This window comes from Macrosteles quadrilineatus, unplaced genomic scaffold (genome assembly GCF_028750875.1).
Source record: "Macrosteles quadrilineatus isolate MER2022 unplaced genomic scaffold, UCM_ALF_1.0 Scaffold_5__1_contigs__length_97177068, whole genome shotgun sequence".
NCBI lineage: Eukaryota > Metazoa > Arthropoda > Insecta > Hemiptera > Cicadellidae > Macrosteles > Macrosteles quadrilineatus.
Window position 1 is genome coordinate 68012924 of NW_026542598.1, and position 14968 is coordinate 68027891.

At 34.9% G+C, this 14968-nt stretch overlaps 1 protein-coding gene across 3 annotated transcripts in view; it reads right to left on the reverse strand.

The window, feature by feature from the left end:
* Nucleotides 1-547: 547 nt before the first annotated feature.
* The window catches only part of LOC128995851 (alpha-N-acetylglucosaminidase), a 37724-nt gene continuing 23303 nt past the window's right edge, over nt 548-14968 (reverse strand). Inside the window, exons 7-18 of one of the 3 annotated variants that reach the window (XM_054420873.1) lie at nt 14865-14928; nt 13320-13465; nt 10993-11077; nt 9839-9988; nt 8059-8201; nt 7611-7683; nt 7116-7202; nt 6441-6640; nt 5901-6021; nt 4364-4457; nt 3270-3440; nt 548-674 (exon numbers count right to left, since the gene is read on the reverse strand). In XM_054420873.1, coding sequence (XP_054276848.1) covers nt 622-674; nt 3270-3440; nt 4364-4457; nt 5901-6021; nt 6441-6640; nt 7116-7202; nt 7611-7683; nt 8059-8201; nt 9839-9988; nt 10993-11077; nt 13320-13465; nt 14865-14928 — 1387 coding nt within the window. In that variant the 3' untranslated portion in view covers nt 548-621. Of the gene's footprint in view, nt 675-3269; nt 3441-4363; nt 4458-5900; nt 6022-6440; nt 6641-7115; nt 7203-7610; nt 7684-8058; nt 8202-9838; nt 9989-10992; nt 11078-11105; nt 11191-12100; nt 12186-13319; nt 13466-14864; nt 14929-14968 lie in introns of all 3 variants that reach the window. The other 2 variants (XM_054420875.1, XM_054420874.1) reach the window with 2 other exon arrangements.

A 14968-nucleotide genomic window follows, 5' to 3' on the forward strand; every position in this document is an offset into this window, starting at 1 on the left:
GTTATGCCTCCCTGAAGGCAGCGATGTCGGTGAGGATTGAGTTGAATGTGCGCTAGCTCCCTGCCACATGTACGCCAAGTAGGTATACAGCGCGCTGCAGCTGTTATGTTAGGTTGCGTTATCATAAATATGTTTGTAGGACTTTCCTAGTTTCATTGTGAATCGAAGGATACTAGATAAGTTCTCACTTAGGACACTGGACCAGAAACAGGAGGTGGACAGGTTATGCACACTTCGGTCAAAGACCTGACCTTGGCCTACTTGGAGGGGATTTGGCGGGCAAAAGTATGTCTCATTTGGTATTGTTTGATTCATAACAAAACTAGGAAATTCCTACAAACATATTTATGATAATTGATAACCTAACGTAACCGCTGCAGCGTGCTGTATAAGGGTGGCATCCGTATAATACAAAAGTACCCAAAAAGCTTTCACATGAGACTTTATTTTGCTTTTGAATATAAATCTAGTTAGGAGACTAGATTTTAATTTGAGCAAATCCCATGATGCTCTATATGAGTGAAATTACTGGAATAGTTTTAATTATTCAAAATTATATTTTTTTACTTTTATATTCATTTTATTTTATACACAGCTACAATTTGGTTCCTTGTAATGGTGTTAGAGACGACGCCAAGTTTTGTGCAGCTTCTTAGATATTTCAACAGTGTCTCCTAAAACACAGCAATAATACCAAAATACATAATAGATTAAAATATTTATTTATAATTTTTTTATTCAGTGGTGGACGAAATAAGAATCAATCAGACACAGACTAAGACTAAGGCTACGATCACATTGCTCGCACGTGCATTAAGTGACTCGAGCTCGCACAACTTGCTTGCACGAGTTCACATAACTTGCACCTACTAACATATAGCTGGCTGATGCAAAAGATGGAGTCATGTGATGGTGGAAAGTAGTGTTTTCAAGTTCTTGGTAGTGGATAGCAAACGATTTAGGGGAGAATAGGTAAACGATTACTTCGTTGACAGAGAAGTAGCACGAGAATACCACCGCATTTTACCAGACATTTTGAGGCATCCGGAAAAATGTTAAACTTCTATTTCTCTGTTGGAATGTTTTCATCACTTTTATATTGGTCTTTTAGCACGGACTAACTCAAATGAAAGTTTATCCATCTATAAGAAAGCAGAAACTAGAGATAAATAACCCTGCCGCAGCAAACCTGCCGACTAAGCGAATTTCCACTTGTCTGAATTGATTTTCAATTAAATCTATGTAAATAACATTAGGTTTAATGAGTAAATAGGTTTGCTGCTACAAGAAAACTAATAAAGTGTATTTTTTAGTAAAATAATAATAGCTTAGTATAAAATAAATCAATTTGCCAAGTTTGATCAAAATATATCCATAAATAAGCAAACTACAACATTTTACAGTATTCTCCATAAGAATAAGATGGGAATTTTAAATTTACAATTTTTAGAATTTTCTCCATTGCCAATAACAATTAAAAACACTTTGATATATTAATTTTTTTTGAAGCTCTCTAAAATGGTTTAGTTGTTTTCCTAGAAATTGGAAAATGTGTTTTGAGGGTCAAAAATGAGAAAAACTGTTTTTTACCCCATAAAACCCCCCGTAAAATCCCGTTCCCATGGTCCGATCATGCTGGTTCACGAACTCATTTAAGTTTATCCCACCTTACTCCTTTGAACCAAATTTCATCAAAATCGGACAAAAATTACTTAAGTTATCGTGTTCATGGACGTATATATATATATACATATACAAATTTTAACGAATAGTGTTTTTGGCCTCTGGGGACATTAAAATGAAAAAGTAAATCGGTCCCGGTCCTAGGTCTTACTGTGCCACCTACGGTAATAGCTTTTTCCCTATAGGGAAATTCGCTAAAACATGTGATATGTTATATACTAAACGTAGCATGAACGTACTCGCTTAAAAAACAAATAAAATTGGTGTATGTAGTATGATCACCCTGTACGGGTTTTAATTTGTTTCCTTGTTTTTCTGAGCTATTTTCTTTTCTCTTGCACGCAATCGCGAGCTAGCGCAACCACTATACTCGCACGATCCTGCATGCAATGTGATCGCACCCTAACACTTCAGTTGGATGAAATAATCAGGTGAAATTAAGCCTTACCTATCATACATTTATCTTGACTATAGTTGCTCTGCCCGTACGTCACAACGGAGTGAGATTTGCCTGTATTATTTGCATTTTAAGTGTGTGAAACTGTTTTTACAGTAGATTTTGACACTCACATTATTCTCTTAAGTATCCTTACCCAGTTGCATACCTTGAACTGAACGAATAGTAAGAATCAATAGCTTAAAGGTCGATTCACACACATCAGTTACGGCACGTCACAGTAAAGTCACTTCAGGCACGTCACAGTTAACAAAAATATTCTTTAATGGATTTTCTATTGCGCTATCTACACTTATCCGTTGCAGTCCCGTCAGTCGCTCTACCGGCATCCGTCAGTCAATTTCAGATTTCTTTCCAACGATACTTTTTGATTGGTCGGACGCCTGACGGAACTGTTTGAGGTTAGAAAATAGTGTTATTGTTATTTAAATGGTTGCGTTTGTATTTTGAGTACTGTTTGTAACAATCAACAAGATGGACGATGATAATTTGATAGAATATAGGTTTATAAATTTAAAATTTGGACTATAAATTACTGTGAATTTTAGAGACGGAAGACTGACTGAAACCAACTGACGGACAATTGACTGAGAAATTGCGGATGCAACTGTGACTGGACTGTAACTGGACTGTAACGGAACTGTGACTGGACTGATGTGTGTGAATCGACCTTAAATCAGGAAAAATATAAACAAACAATTAATTATAAAAAAAAAACTGACCATATCTAATATTTTTTAAACTGATTAAATTTAACCTTTAAATTAAAGTTCGTGCCCTTGCAAGAGGGTTAATCAAGGCCTAACATTAAATCATGCGGTTGATAGCATACTTTATTATAAAGATGAAGTTGAACTTAAGTCTAACTCCATATGCGAGGCATAATTAAATGGCTATTATTAGGTTAGTATAGACAATTGTTTTATAGTTGACCAAATGCAATCAGTAACCATTAGACTTATTTAAAATCTGTTGTTTCGATGATATAAAAAGGAAAAAAACTTGTTTACACGTTCATTTACACCTATTTTAAAACTGTAAAATTATGTTTTTAACAAAGACACTGTCAAAAGCACTAACAATCAAACTGTCAATAATTTTATAATAAGTCATTAAAAATTTAACTTACCTATTTCAAATGTTGGATAGAGGTCTTTTCTGAAAGTAAATGGTTGCTCGATTTCATTAAAAATGTAAGTACTGACTGACTTCTGGTTGAAGGGACTTTTTTCCGCAACTGCCTTTTCTAGGGCTTCGAAGAAATACTTCCACCGAGGAATGTAATAATTTTCCATAAGATCTAAAATTGTAAAACCATTAGTAGTTTTATTTTAGTTTAAAATTATCTCAAACAAAACTATATAAAGGCTATTTTTATGTTTTTTTTTGTCTCGTTAGAGTACACCCTGACCAGCCATATGAAATTCACTCAAATATAAATGGCCTTTGTAAATAACTTACATCAAAATCGAAAAACAGAAAAAATTAATAAATTTAATGATTTGAGGAAACATAGGTATTAGTCCTGTAGTATTCATCTTGAATATGGATTTAAGTTAATACATTTAACATATCTTCTGAATTTCAACTCCAGAAATATTGAAAGTCACCAATCTTGGGCCAATTTTCCAATTAAACTTCCTAAAACTTTTTTTTCATAAATCATAAATATTTATTGGTCATTCAATTGAGTTACATAGACCTCGTCAACAATGAAAAAGGTGCTAAAAAGGGCCATAGATTCTAGATAGTTTTTATAAACACAGCCATTAAAACCTCAAGACTGACTCAGGTACAGAAATCTAATGTCACTGACTTAGCCTGAAATGTATGATACGTAAATAACATAGAAATCCATATATTATTATACCCAAAGTACCGAAATTATGCATCAAAGTAGTTAACTTCTGAGAAAACTAAAAGTCACACCCCCATAAACCATATACTTAAAATATTCGTCATGACGAGAAACCTTGCGCAAAACTATCCATTATTGCCCTATAAGGTTGTAATGTTAAAAATACCTCAGCTGTACTTTTTTGGACGTTATTCTTTCAATTATTTATTACCTTATTAAAATCAGGTGTGATTATTTGTTTGTACAGTATTACTATATTCTGTTTTGTTTATTTCAGCTTAACTTAAATAATCAAGAGTATTATTAATACCTATGAAGTCAAACCGTGGGTAACAGCTTGTTAACATTTAATTTTAATTACTTACGAGCCCACTGCTTGCATGCATAGTCTCTAATTTCTCCATTTGGACCCCACAAAGTAATTTGGTTCCGAGCCATTTCTTCAAATTGCTCCCTTTCCTATAAATTCAAATAGATTGAAAAATATTTTCTGCAGAATAAACAGTAATGGTTATTTGAAAAAGTTTTAATCTATTGAAAATTTAAAAAAATCATTTCATCACACTTTTTTATTGTTTGATAGCAGCATTAATCTTTGAACAAGTTTGTTGAGGGACCTCCGTAGTTTAACAGTTTCCCCTTAAAAGAACCTCTCAATAATAAAAGAAACAAAAGTAATAAATCAACACTTGCAAGACAAAGGGACATATGTCCCTCCTTCTTCCAAGCAATGAGATGTACTCCAAATATTGTATGTTTAAAACTTCTCAAACGAAAAAATACCTTATTTAAACTATATGCAGCTCCAATTAGACTAAAAATAAAAGTTTTGAAATATACAATCGCACCATTATTTGCTGGTTTACTTGGTTTTTATGAGCCTATATTATAGTTTGTGCGTTTCTTCGTGAAGCCTGGGTGTGAGGGGCTGTAGTGGCAAGTGGGGAGCCGAGCGCGAGAGGGGAAGTTAACGTCATCTTCATATTCTGCTTCTAGTCTGACTAAAGACATTTTTTGGAGTTCGGACCACGATGCAGAGACGGTTCAGGCTGCTCGCATGAGTTGTGTGATCAAATTAATGTCTGCTAACTAAGGGTTCCATAACAAAAACGCGCATTTTCAATAAATATCTAATTTCTTACCTCATTAAGAGGAATATAAAAATGTTTTAGAACAGAGAATAGCATATTTTATAAAATTCTCGACATCAAAATTTAGAGTTGGCTATTTTTAATACTCCAAAAATTACTCTTTAACGAGCCAGAGATTTTTGGTGGGCAAAAACAAGTACAAATAATGCATTACTAATATACGAAACTATGGCTTAAACATACCTAAAAAAATTTATTTTCAAACCACTGTATACTTAAAAATAAACAATTCAAGTTTTAAGATAATCGAACTGACATCCCGAATGTTTTTGAAAAAGAGTGTATCCGCTATGTAGCTCGGACAGGATGAGAGCGCAGATTGATTTTCGACGTACCCCCACCCCTACAAAAACGGTCAAGAGCCACTATAACCCCCTACCCCCAGGCTTCACCAGGAAACGCACGAGCTATAGCATATTTGAGGGAAAAGTCTCTTCTGTTCTGTTGCGCTTTTTATAAGAGAACGTTCAAAACACAGGTCTTTTGGCAATCTAACGTTGACCTTTCGACCTTATGACATTGGGCACCATTGATTGAATTGCTTCTGGATGTACAATTAATCCCACTCTGCGTTAAACCGTAGCAACCTTCAGATTTTAAAGTGAGCATTTAACTACCCAGACAAGAGCTTATATGCACAAGAGGTTCTGCATGGTCCACTCACTCAATTCTTTGCTTATCCACTATAGCTATTAAACTGTCAAAGAAAAAATCAATTGATAAATTTGTGTGATATTAATCCTGCTTCTACCTGAGGACTTGATGCTCTTTCTTTAGCTGACTCAAGCCAAGGGCCCAATAGAAACCACTTGTTTGAGGCCAACAGAGAGTTCAGGTCGTCCATAACAGCAAGAAACGTTCCAGTTGCATTTCTGAAAAAAGAAAATGGACCATTTACATTTAGGAGAATGACAAAATGTAGTTAGGTCTTGTTGAGTATTTGAACCTAAATATGAGAATATGAGTGTAGAATGAAGTGATAATGTTTGAGGCTTTGTTAACAAACTAAGATCAGCTGTTGAAACAAATCCAATGATTAACAAAAGTTGGGTTCAGTTTTTAAAAAGGACTTTTTTACTTGTTTTGACTACTTTATTACTGTATACCGTTCCTTCTTTGGGGTTTCTTTTGAAATTTTCCAGCTTTGGCTAGGTTTGTATTTAATAGTGTTTTATTAGAGGTGCTTTCTCACGGATGCAATCAAATTCCAGATCACTAACTGTTATGATAATTTGTTTAGTCGTGACGAAAAATTTCAGCAACAATCCTTTAAATTTAAATACCAAAGCACCTGAGGTATGCAAGATCCTTCTTGTAATATGCCTTGAGAACTTGACTGTACATGAAGTCGACCTTTAGTTGTAGAGCTTGTCTGGTTAGGTCTGTTAGGTCGTGTTTGAATGTTGGCGACTCCGCCAGTGATTGAGCGGACTGTACAGCCATCAGAGCTTCGTCCCATGCCTCCATCACATCAGTAGTGTTGTACCACACCTGTGAAGTGAGAAGAACAATCAGCCATCGGTGGGGAAAGAAAAGAAGTACCTATATCACTTCACTAAGACATCGACATAAGTAAGCTGAGTACAAATGCTAAGAGTGCAAATGTTAGTGTAGAATTGAGTGGATGATCTGTGCGTTGTTACTGACTAAAATCAGGTTTTTACTAAGCCAGGACAATTTATCGAAAGCTTCATGATGAATGACTGCTGAGTAGGAAGAGTCAATGACATTGTAAGATATGTGAGAGGCTGAAGTTAGGGCCCGAGGAGATAATGGTTGAAGGTATGCTCTAGAAGAAAGTTCCCAGATTTCCATGACCACCTTAGAATATGACAATCCTTTCCCAAAAAAATATGTAATGCAAAAACTATGAAGCACAAGAAAAACACATTTGTCCCTGGACCCAGCACAGTTAATAATTAAAAAAAAGTAAAATAATTAAGTTCAAAATAAAATAACACCTTACGTTTGGTTGAAGTCGCAGGGAAGGGTTTCTTACAACAATGTATCGTCCGTGATTCTGCCATACTGACTTGTAGTCGTACACGCTATCCTGTTAAAAGACAACAAATACTTATATCAAAACGTGAGATATTTTGTTCTATAACTTGTCAAAATTTAGGAGGGACGACTATAATCAGAGAAATACTGAGTACAATTCGGTTTGTCGCAAATTGTCTTGAAAATGAACTCATAGGAACAATTAATTTTGTACTAGTGGCTTGTTTGACAATGTCTATTGCACAACTGTGTCTAATGACAATAAATGATTCTTATTCTTATTCTTAGGTACCTATTTATAACAATTCCAATACCAGTTGTTAAAAGTTACTAGAACTTATAAACTAAATAAAGCAAAAAAATTATAATAATTGTTGACTTTTGATAACACTTTTGCTATCACACAAGAAGACTATGCTTTTTTCAAAAGAAATACTTTCTGACATTCAAACAAGTGTACCTTGAGTAGTTGCCACATAGTATCCAGATGTTTATTGTCCAGACCATAGCGGCGAGAGGAATAGTTTCTGAACCTAGACAACATTATCTTTATCAATCTCAGAGAGAAAAAAATCATATTAGTTTTTAGAACGTTGTTTCAGCCCCTAGATTATCAATGTATTTATAGTTAGCTTATAGTATAGCTAATAGTTAGCTTATGGCAATCATTTGCTGTGGTGGTTTTGGCTCCTAACACCAAATCCATCTTCCAAGGCATGAGGAGTTGATAATAACTACTTCAACTGATTATCGTTATTGTTGGTCGTAAAACACCATATACAACCTCAACACAATTTATTTGCGTACTTCAAGAAACATGCACACAATTAACAAAACCCCAAAAAAGTAAAAAAATCCAAATAATAAAAACAATATAACCATCAGGCTATGAATGATGATTCACTAACCACTGAGAGAGGTCGGTTGGTTCTACTCTCCATCCCATCTCCATCATAAGGTCGTACATGACATAGTTCTGTTGTATCCCCTCCATAGTCAGGCCAATACCAACCATTGAACTGTTAGCTGCAGCTCTAGCTTTGAACACATTCTGAAAAATAAGGACAGTGTGTAGATTCAAGCAGTTTTTAGGGAAAAATTGCAATATTTTATAAGCTTTATCCCTTGAAAGGCAAACAGCCTAAGAAGGTTCTAACCGCAGACAAAGAATACGGTAAGCACTTATTCCTTTGTCTGTGGTTCTGACACAGCATTACCAGATAACTCAAATCATTGGTGAATGTTAGTACAGTATTTTATTCCAGGCTTCATGACGATTGTATCAAACACATCTATAACCTTGTACACCAGTTTTTCAACAGTTACCCCTTTTATTGCAATGTTAAAAATATGACATAATTCTGCTTAGGGCTTGTTACCAACAGCTTGGTTAGCTTATATGTCATTCTCTCCTAATTAAGTTACAGACATTTTTAATACAATTAAAAGATAACTAGTGTACCTGTTGCTCGAATTCGAGCAATTGCGAAGCATTAAAGGCGTTATTTTAAAACGAATAACAGTCATAATTTCCGATGACTTTATAAGAGTGGACTCAAAGATTATGGAAATACTCACGATGTGTACAGTTAGACATAATCAAATTTTTTTGTAAATATCTTATCTTTTTTCAATAGTTGATCTTGCTTTTTAGTGTTTTCTACAAATGTTACCCACTCATAGCCGCTTAGCCCGCATTAGGTTGTCTGTAATAACGATTATAAATATAAAAAAAACATTTGTATTTCTTGTACTTGGTTGTGTTCTATGACTTTTCTATGTTTCCATTGTTTGCAAATCGGCTCTTTCAATGATTGATCAAGAAATGTAGCACAGTGTTAATTCAGTTTTATTTTTAGTAGGCTATACAGTATCAAATTGTCCAGAATTTCTCGCTTTTTTTCCATTGTAATAATTACACCAACCCAATTATAGTCTACAGATGCAATACGCCAAAGAATATCACCTACGTACAATCTCCAAGAAGTGGTAAAAAAGGCAGAAACCAACCCATACAATAAAGTTAACTTCATAAGAAATAATCTTAAGAGTTACTGTGATATTTTCCACTGATTTGGTAATAGAACATTATATAGTATTGCAAAACATGACACGATGCAAAATAAAATCGATTTTAAAATCTGAATAAAACATTGCAAATATTTCATTTTGACAGATTCAGTAAATCACAATTTAAATATTAACAGCTGTTTCATTAAAGAGTAGTGAAAATTTATGCATATGGTCGTAATGTAAACAAATCTGAAGAGGGAACTTTAAAGGCCTCTGGGGCAGAGCCCCAAGGGAATTTAACTCGTTTCTCTTTTGATGGCTCATCTACAGACCAAGACCTTTCTTAAGAGACCCCTACCAAGTTTCTACACCCAGCCGTTCTCTGAAATTAGCTGTGACAAAAGCCCGTTTTTCCTCCATAAGAATAACATGGGATGGGAATTTAAAGGCCACTGGGGCAGAGCCCCAAGGGAGTTTACCACGTTTCTCTTTTGATGGCTCATCTACAGACCAAGACCTTTCTTTAGAGACCCCTACTGAGTTTCTACGCCGAGCCGTTCTCTCAAATTAGCTGTCACAAAGAAAAACAGTTTCAAATTAATATATAGATTGCAAAATTTAGTTTCAAAATTCCATAGTGAGAAAAGTGAGTAGTGTGAAATTGTATTTGCTTACCTCATTCACTCTTCTGGCTGTACCATGCATGCCCAAAGTCCCTCCAAAGTTGTGAAGCATGCACCAAATATAAGGCTGTCCAAAGTATGACTCAAGCCTTTCAAACTGTGGATTCAACTCGGACATCAAGTCCAAAACCAGCATTCTACCCTGAAATGTTAATGATATTAAAAAAACCATAAAAATAGTAGATGGTACATGCATAGATAAAGTAATATAATATTATAGAAGAGGTTCTACCCGCGAATTCACGGGTGAACAGAATCCACCATTCAAATAATTTAATCAACTTTGACTTTATATTTCATTTAAAGGGCCCAATTTCGAGAAATTGTCATCTGAAAGGATGTTAAAAGCAGTGGAACCTTCATACCTTACGTGTTAAGGTTGGCCGAGGTTGTACCTGAACACGCAGCTCTCTTTCACGACATCTTTAATACTTATACTGGGAAGTTACCACATTATAAATCGCAGAGACTTTATCATTGTCTCCTTGCGATAGTAGCAAAATTGTATTTTTCATTGCAATCTTCTCTATCTTGGCAGACTCTTTTGATGAATGCGGGAATAAAGACTCATTCCAAAAATCAAACCCCCTAACAGATTGTTAGGGAAAATAATTTTTTAAGAGGGGCCCTTTACCAGGCTGAGGCCTCTAGTAATAAATAAATAGTAAACTTGAAAACCCACAGACAGAAATAAACCATTAAAATTGTTTTTAGCTGATCCATAAGATGATAAACCTACAAAGGAGTAGGGTTAATTCATAAAACCCACTTTTGGTTTTTAAAGGATGTGTTTCTATTTCTACTTTCTCCCCCTAAACCACAGAGAAGTAAGGTACAGAGGAAACATGGACACTAACAATACATACAGTACACTTAAGTGGTGTCTAGCACTAGTGGTGTATACTTGAATGATTCTGACTAAAATTTTGTTTGTTATAGTCCTTTTAACCTTAAGCCAAATGGAACAACCACACCTTTAATAAAAAATTACGGTTAAAAGTTATTACAAATTTGTAATATTTCCCAAAATCATCGTTACTCCTACCGCATGATAAGCAATTTTAAGCTATTGGGAGAGGTATGTGTCAGATTGCTGATAGGTACCATTTATTTATCCATACCATAGTAAATTGTTTGGAAACTTACTTTTGGGACTGACGTTAGTAAAGCTTTAGTTCTCTCTTTGGTCCAAAATAATATTTCATGAAAAAACAGCCACCCTTGCATCATCCTGACAACAATGAAACAAAATTACTCACAATTGGAACACTCTTTAACAAGGCCTCTGCTCGATCCATGGTCCAAAATGCCTTCTCATTGTAGAAAAGCCATCCTTGCATCATCCTGACAACAATGAAACAAAATTACTCACAATTGGAACACTCTTTAACAAGGCCTCTGCTCGATCCATGGTCCAAAATGTCTTCTCATTGTAGAAAAGCCATCCTTGCATCATCCTGACAACAATGAAACAAAATTACTCACAATCGGAACACTCTTTAACAAGGCCTCTGCTCGATCCATGGTCCAAAATGTCTTCTCATTGTAGAAAAGCCATCCTTGCATCATCCTGACAACAATGAAACAAAATTACTCACAATTGGAACACTCTTTAGCAAGGCCTCTGCTCGATCCATGGTCCAAAATGTCTTCTCATTGTAGAAAAGCCATCCTTGCATCATCCTGACAACAATGAAACAAAATTACTCACAATTGGAACACTCTTTAGCAAGGCCTCTGCTCGATCCATGGTCCAAAATGTCTTCTCATTGTAGAAAAGCCATCCTTGCATCATCCTGACAACAATGAAACAAAATTACTCACAATCGGAACACTCTTTAACAAGGCCTCTGCTCGATCGTTGGTCCGAAATGTCTTCTTATTGTAGAAAAGCCATCCTGACAACAATGAAACAAAATTACTCACAATCGGAACACTCTTTAACAAGGCCTCTGCTCGATCTTTGGTCCAAAATGTCTCCTCATTGTAGAAAAGCCATCCTTGCATCATCCTGACAACAATGAAACAAAATTACTCACAATCGGAACACTCTTTAACAAGGCCTCTGCTCGATCGTTGGTCCGAAATGTCTTCTTATTGTAGAAAAGCCATCCTGACAACAATGAAACAAAATTACTCACAATCGGAACACTCTTTAACAAGGCCTCTGCTCGATCCTTGGTCCAAAATGTCTCCTCATTGTAGAAAAGCCATCCTTGCATCATCCTGACAACAATGAAACAAAATTACTCACAATCGGAACACTCTTTATCAAGGCCTCTGCTCGATCGTTGGTCCAAAATGTCTTCTCATTGTAGAAAAGCCATCCTTGCATCATCCTGTATTTAGTTTTAAGAATTTCAATTATTCCACAAGAACTATGGACTAGAAAATCAATTTCACTAAACATAATTATTGTGAAAAAAAAACTATGTCTATAACTTATATTTTGCCAAATAGTTTATTCACCAAAATTATTGAAAATGTTCAACTATTACTGTGTTGAGTAGGATGTTTTGTAAAGGGCGTTTTTAGCGAATTTCCCTATAGGGAAGTAGCTATTACCATAGGTGGCACGGTAAGACCTAGGCCCAGGACCGATTTACTTTTTCATTTTGATGTCCCCAGAGGCCAAAAACACAATTCGTTCAAATTTTTATAGATATATAGATTTGTGTATGTGATTGCGATAACTTGAGTAATTTTTGTCAGATTTTGATGAAATTTGGTTTAAAGGTGTAAGGCAGGATAAACTTGAATGAGTTTGGGAACCAGCATGATCGGACCATGGGAACGGGGTTTTACGGGGGTAAAAATTGGGTTTTCTCATTTTTGACCCTCAAAACACAAAATTTCCCAATTTATCTCTAGACCTTACTAAAGAGCTTAAAAAAATATTTAGTATATCACAGTGTTTTTGTATGGTTATTGGTAACAGAGAAAATTCAAAAAATTGTAAATTTAAAATTCCCATTTTATTCTTATGGAGAATATTTAAAATGTTGTAGTTTGCTTGTTTATGGATATATTTTGATCAAACTTGGCAAATTTATTTATTTTATACTAAGCTATTCATATTTTACTAAAACTCAATTTATTAGTTTAAGTTTCCTTGTAGCAGCAAACCTAGGTACTCACCTAATGTTATTTAAATATATTTAATTGGAAATCATTCAGAGAAATTAAAATTCGCTTAGTCGGCAGGTTTGCTGCGGATCTTTAACAGCCATAAAACTTTCTATTAATATTATAAGAAATCACCTATATAACAATTATTATAATTAGGTTTAAACAGACTTGCAAAATTTCATGTAATATTATTCTTTGTTCTACAGCAGACTACAATGTGTAGTATGATTTCAATTTTTTAAATAAATTTGAATTTATATATATTGACATGTGATGTGTATGTTTAATACGTAAGTAATAACAGTTGTAATAATTTTTAACGAATAACTAACTCATTTCATTACCAAACAGCGTCTTTGTCCACTTGAGTCATAGAATCAAAAACAGACTCTCCGACTTTCCTGAGAAAGTCTAGATCCCCCTGGGCTGGTGGCATCTCATTGAATGTGTCACAGTTGTAGATGTGGTTGGTTCCAAACTCTTTGATCATCTGGAACATATATTCAAGGTCTAGGTATGTATGACTGTACGAGGATGCATCCCTACTTCTGTTGAAGCTCCGACTCCTCCTGGAGTCATGACTTCTGGAAGGCTCTTGTCCTGGCAGCTCTAGTCTTGAATTAAAATGATTTTAGAATATTGATATGAACCATTTTCAATCACTACTGTGGAAAGCGACCTTTAGAGCAAGTAGTACATTGGTTCCAGAGGTCCTGAGTTTAAATTATATCATGCCTATCATCAAAGGATGTTATCAAAGTGATGACACCTTCTAGTAGACTTAGCCTGAAACAGTGTTTAAAATGGTTCCTGACTTGTGCCTTGCGTCCAAGTTGTGAAGATGGAACATAAAAAAAATCTGGGAAACTGATACTTTGCTTATGTCATAGATAAAACATACCTTATAGGCTATTATGTCCTGTCTTTAATTCTATAGTTGACATTCAATAACTTCAATACTGACCAGAAGTCTATATCAAGGCATTTTTCATCTAATTCATATGAATTTAAAACTGTTCATAAGTTTTGTCGTGTCGTCCTATCACAATAAATTTTTGACTCATTTTTATTTTTATTGTGTAAACAAAATTTTGGTATCGTATTGTAAATCATCACCTTTGAAGTATAGTCCAGTTAGATAAAAAAGTACAAGGGAAAATGTGTACAGGTCTTCACGCAGTTGTATCACAGAGAAGTAAGGTAAAGAGGATACACGCTCATGAGATGACCGTGGACTTCCAGTTTCTGGTATGTTGACCTGGAAATATACTTATGTGATAAGCGAGGAAGAGCCCAAGCAGTGAGCACTGAGCAGAAATTCCTATCGCACAAGGTGAGGAGCTTACCACACCATCTCCTCACCATGAGAGATGTAGTAAATGAAGGGGAGGGGGCAGACCCGCTTTTATAAACAGGCATAGACTGAGCATTCTCTGTGGCTGTACATCAATAACTAAGTTACCATCATGATTAATTGGTAGTATATTTATGTTATTCTTAGGTTGTCGGCTACTCATCACTAAAATAAATTAATCACAATTTACTAAAAAATGTGGAGGTATATTTCAAGTTTACATCAAAACTCATCTTCAGCCTCTCTGTTTTGATGTAAACTTGAAATATACCTCCACATTTTTTAGTAAATTGTGATTAATTTATTTTAGTGATGAGTAGCCGACAACCTAAGAATAACATTAATAATGCCATCACGAAGGAAAAAACATACCGGAATGAAATAGTATATTTATGGCATAAGCCTCTAGTGTCTTTCCAACCCTCTCTCTCATTTTCCGACACTTCAAATTATTGCTAAACAACTCACTTTAGGGAATAGTGATGAAAATACTATTTATCTGGGTTCCTTTTTAACCTAACTTGACATGCCTTACCTCTTGTAAAAACATGGATCCAATATCCTTGAATAAGGGGTCTTCAGGAGATAACAGGTAAGGACTGAAACATAAAGTATGTCAAAACACTCCATTATAGTTCA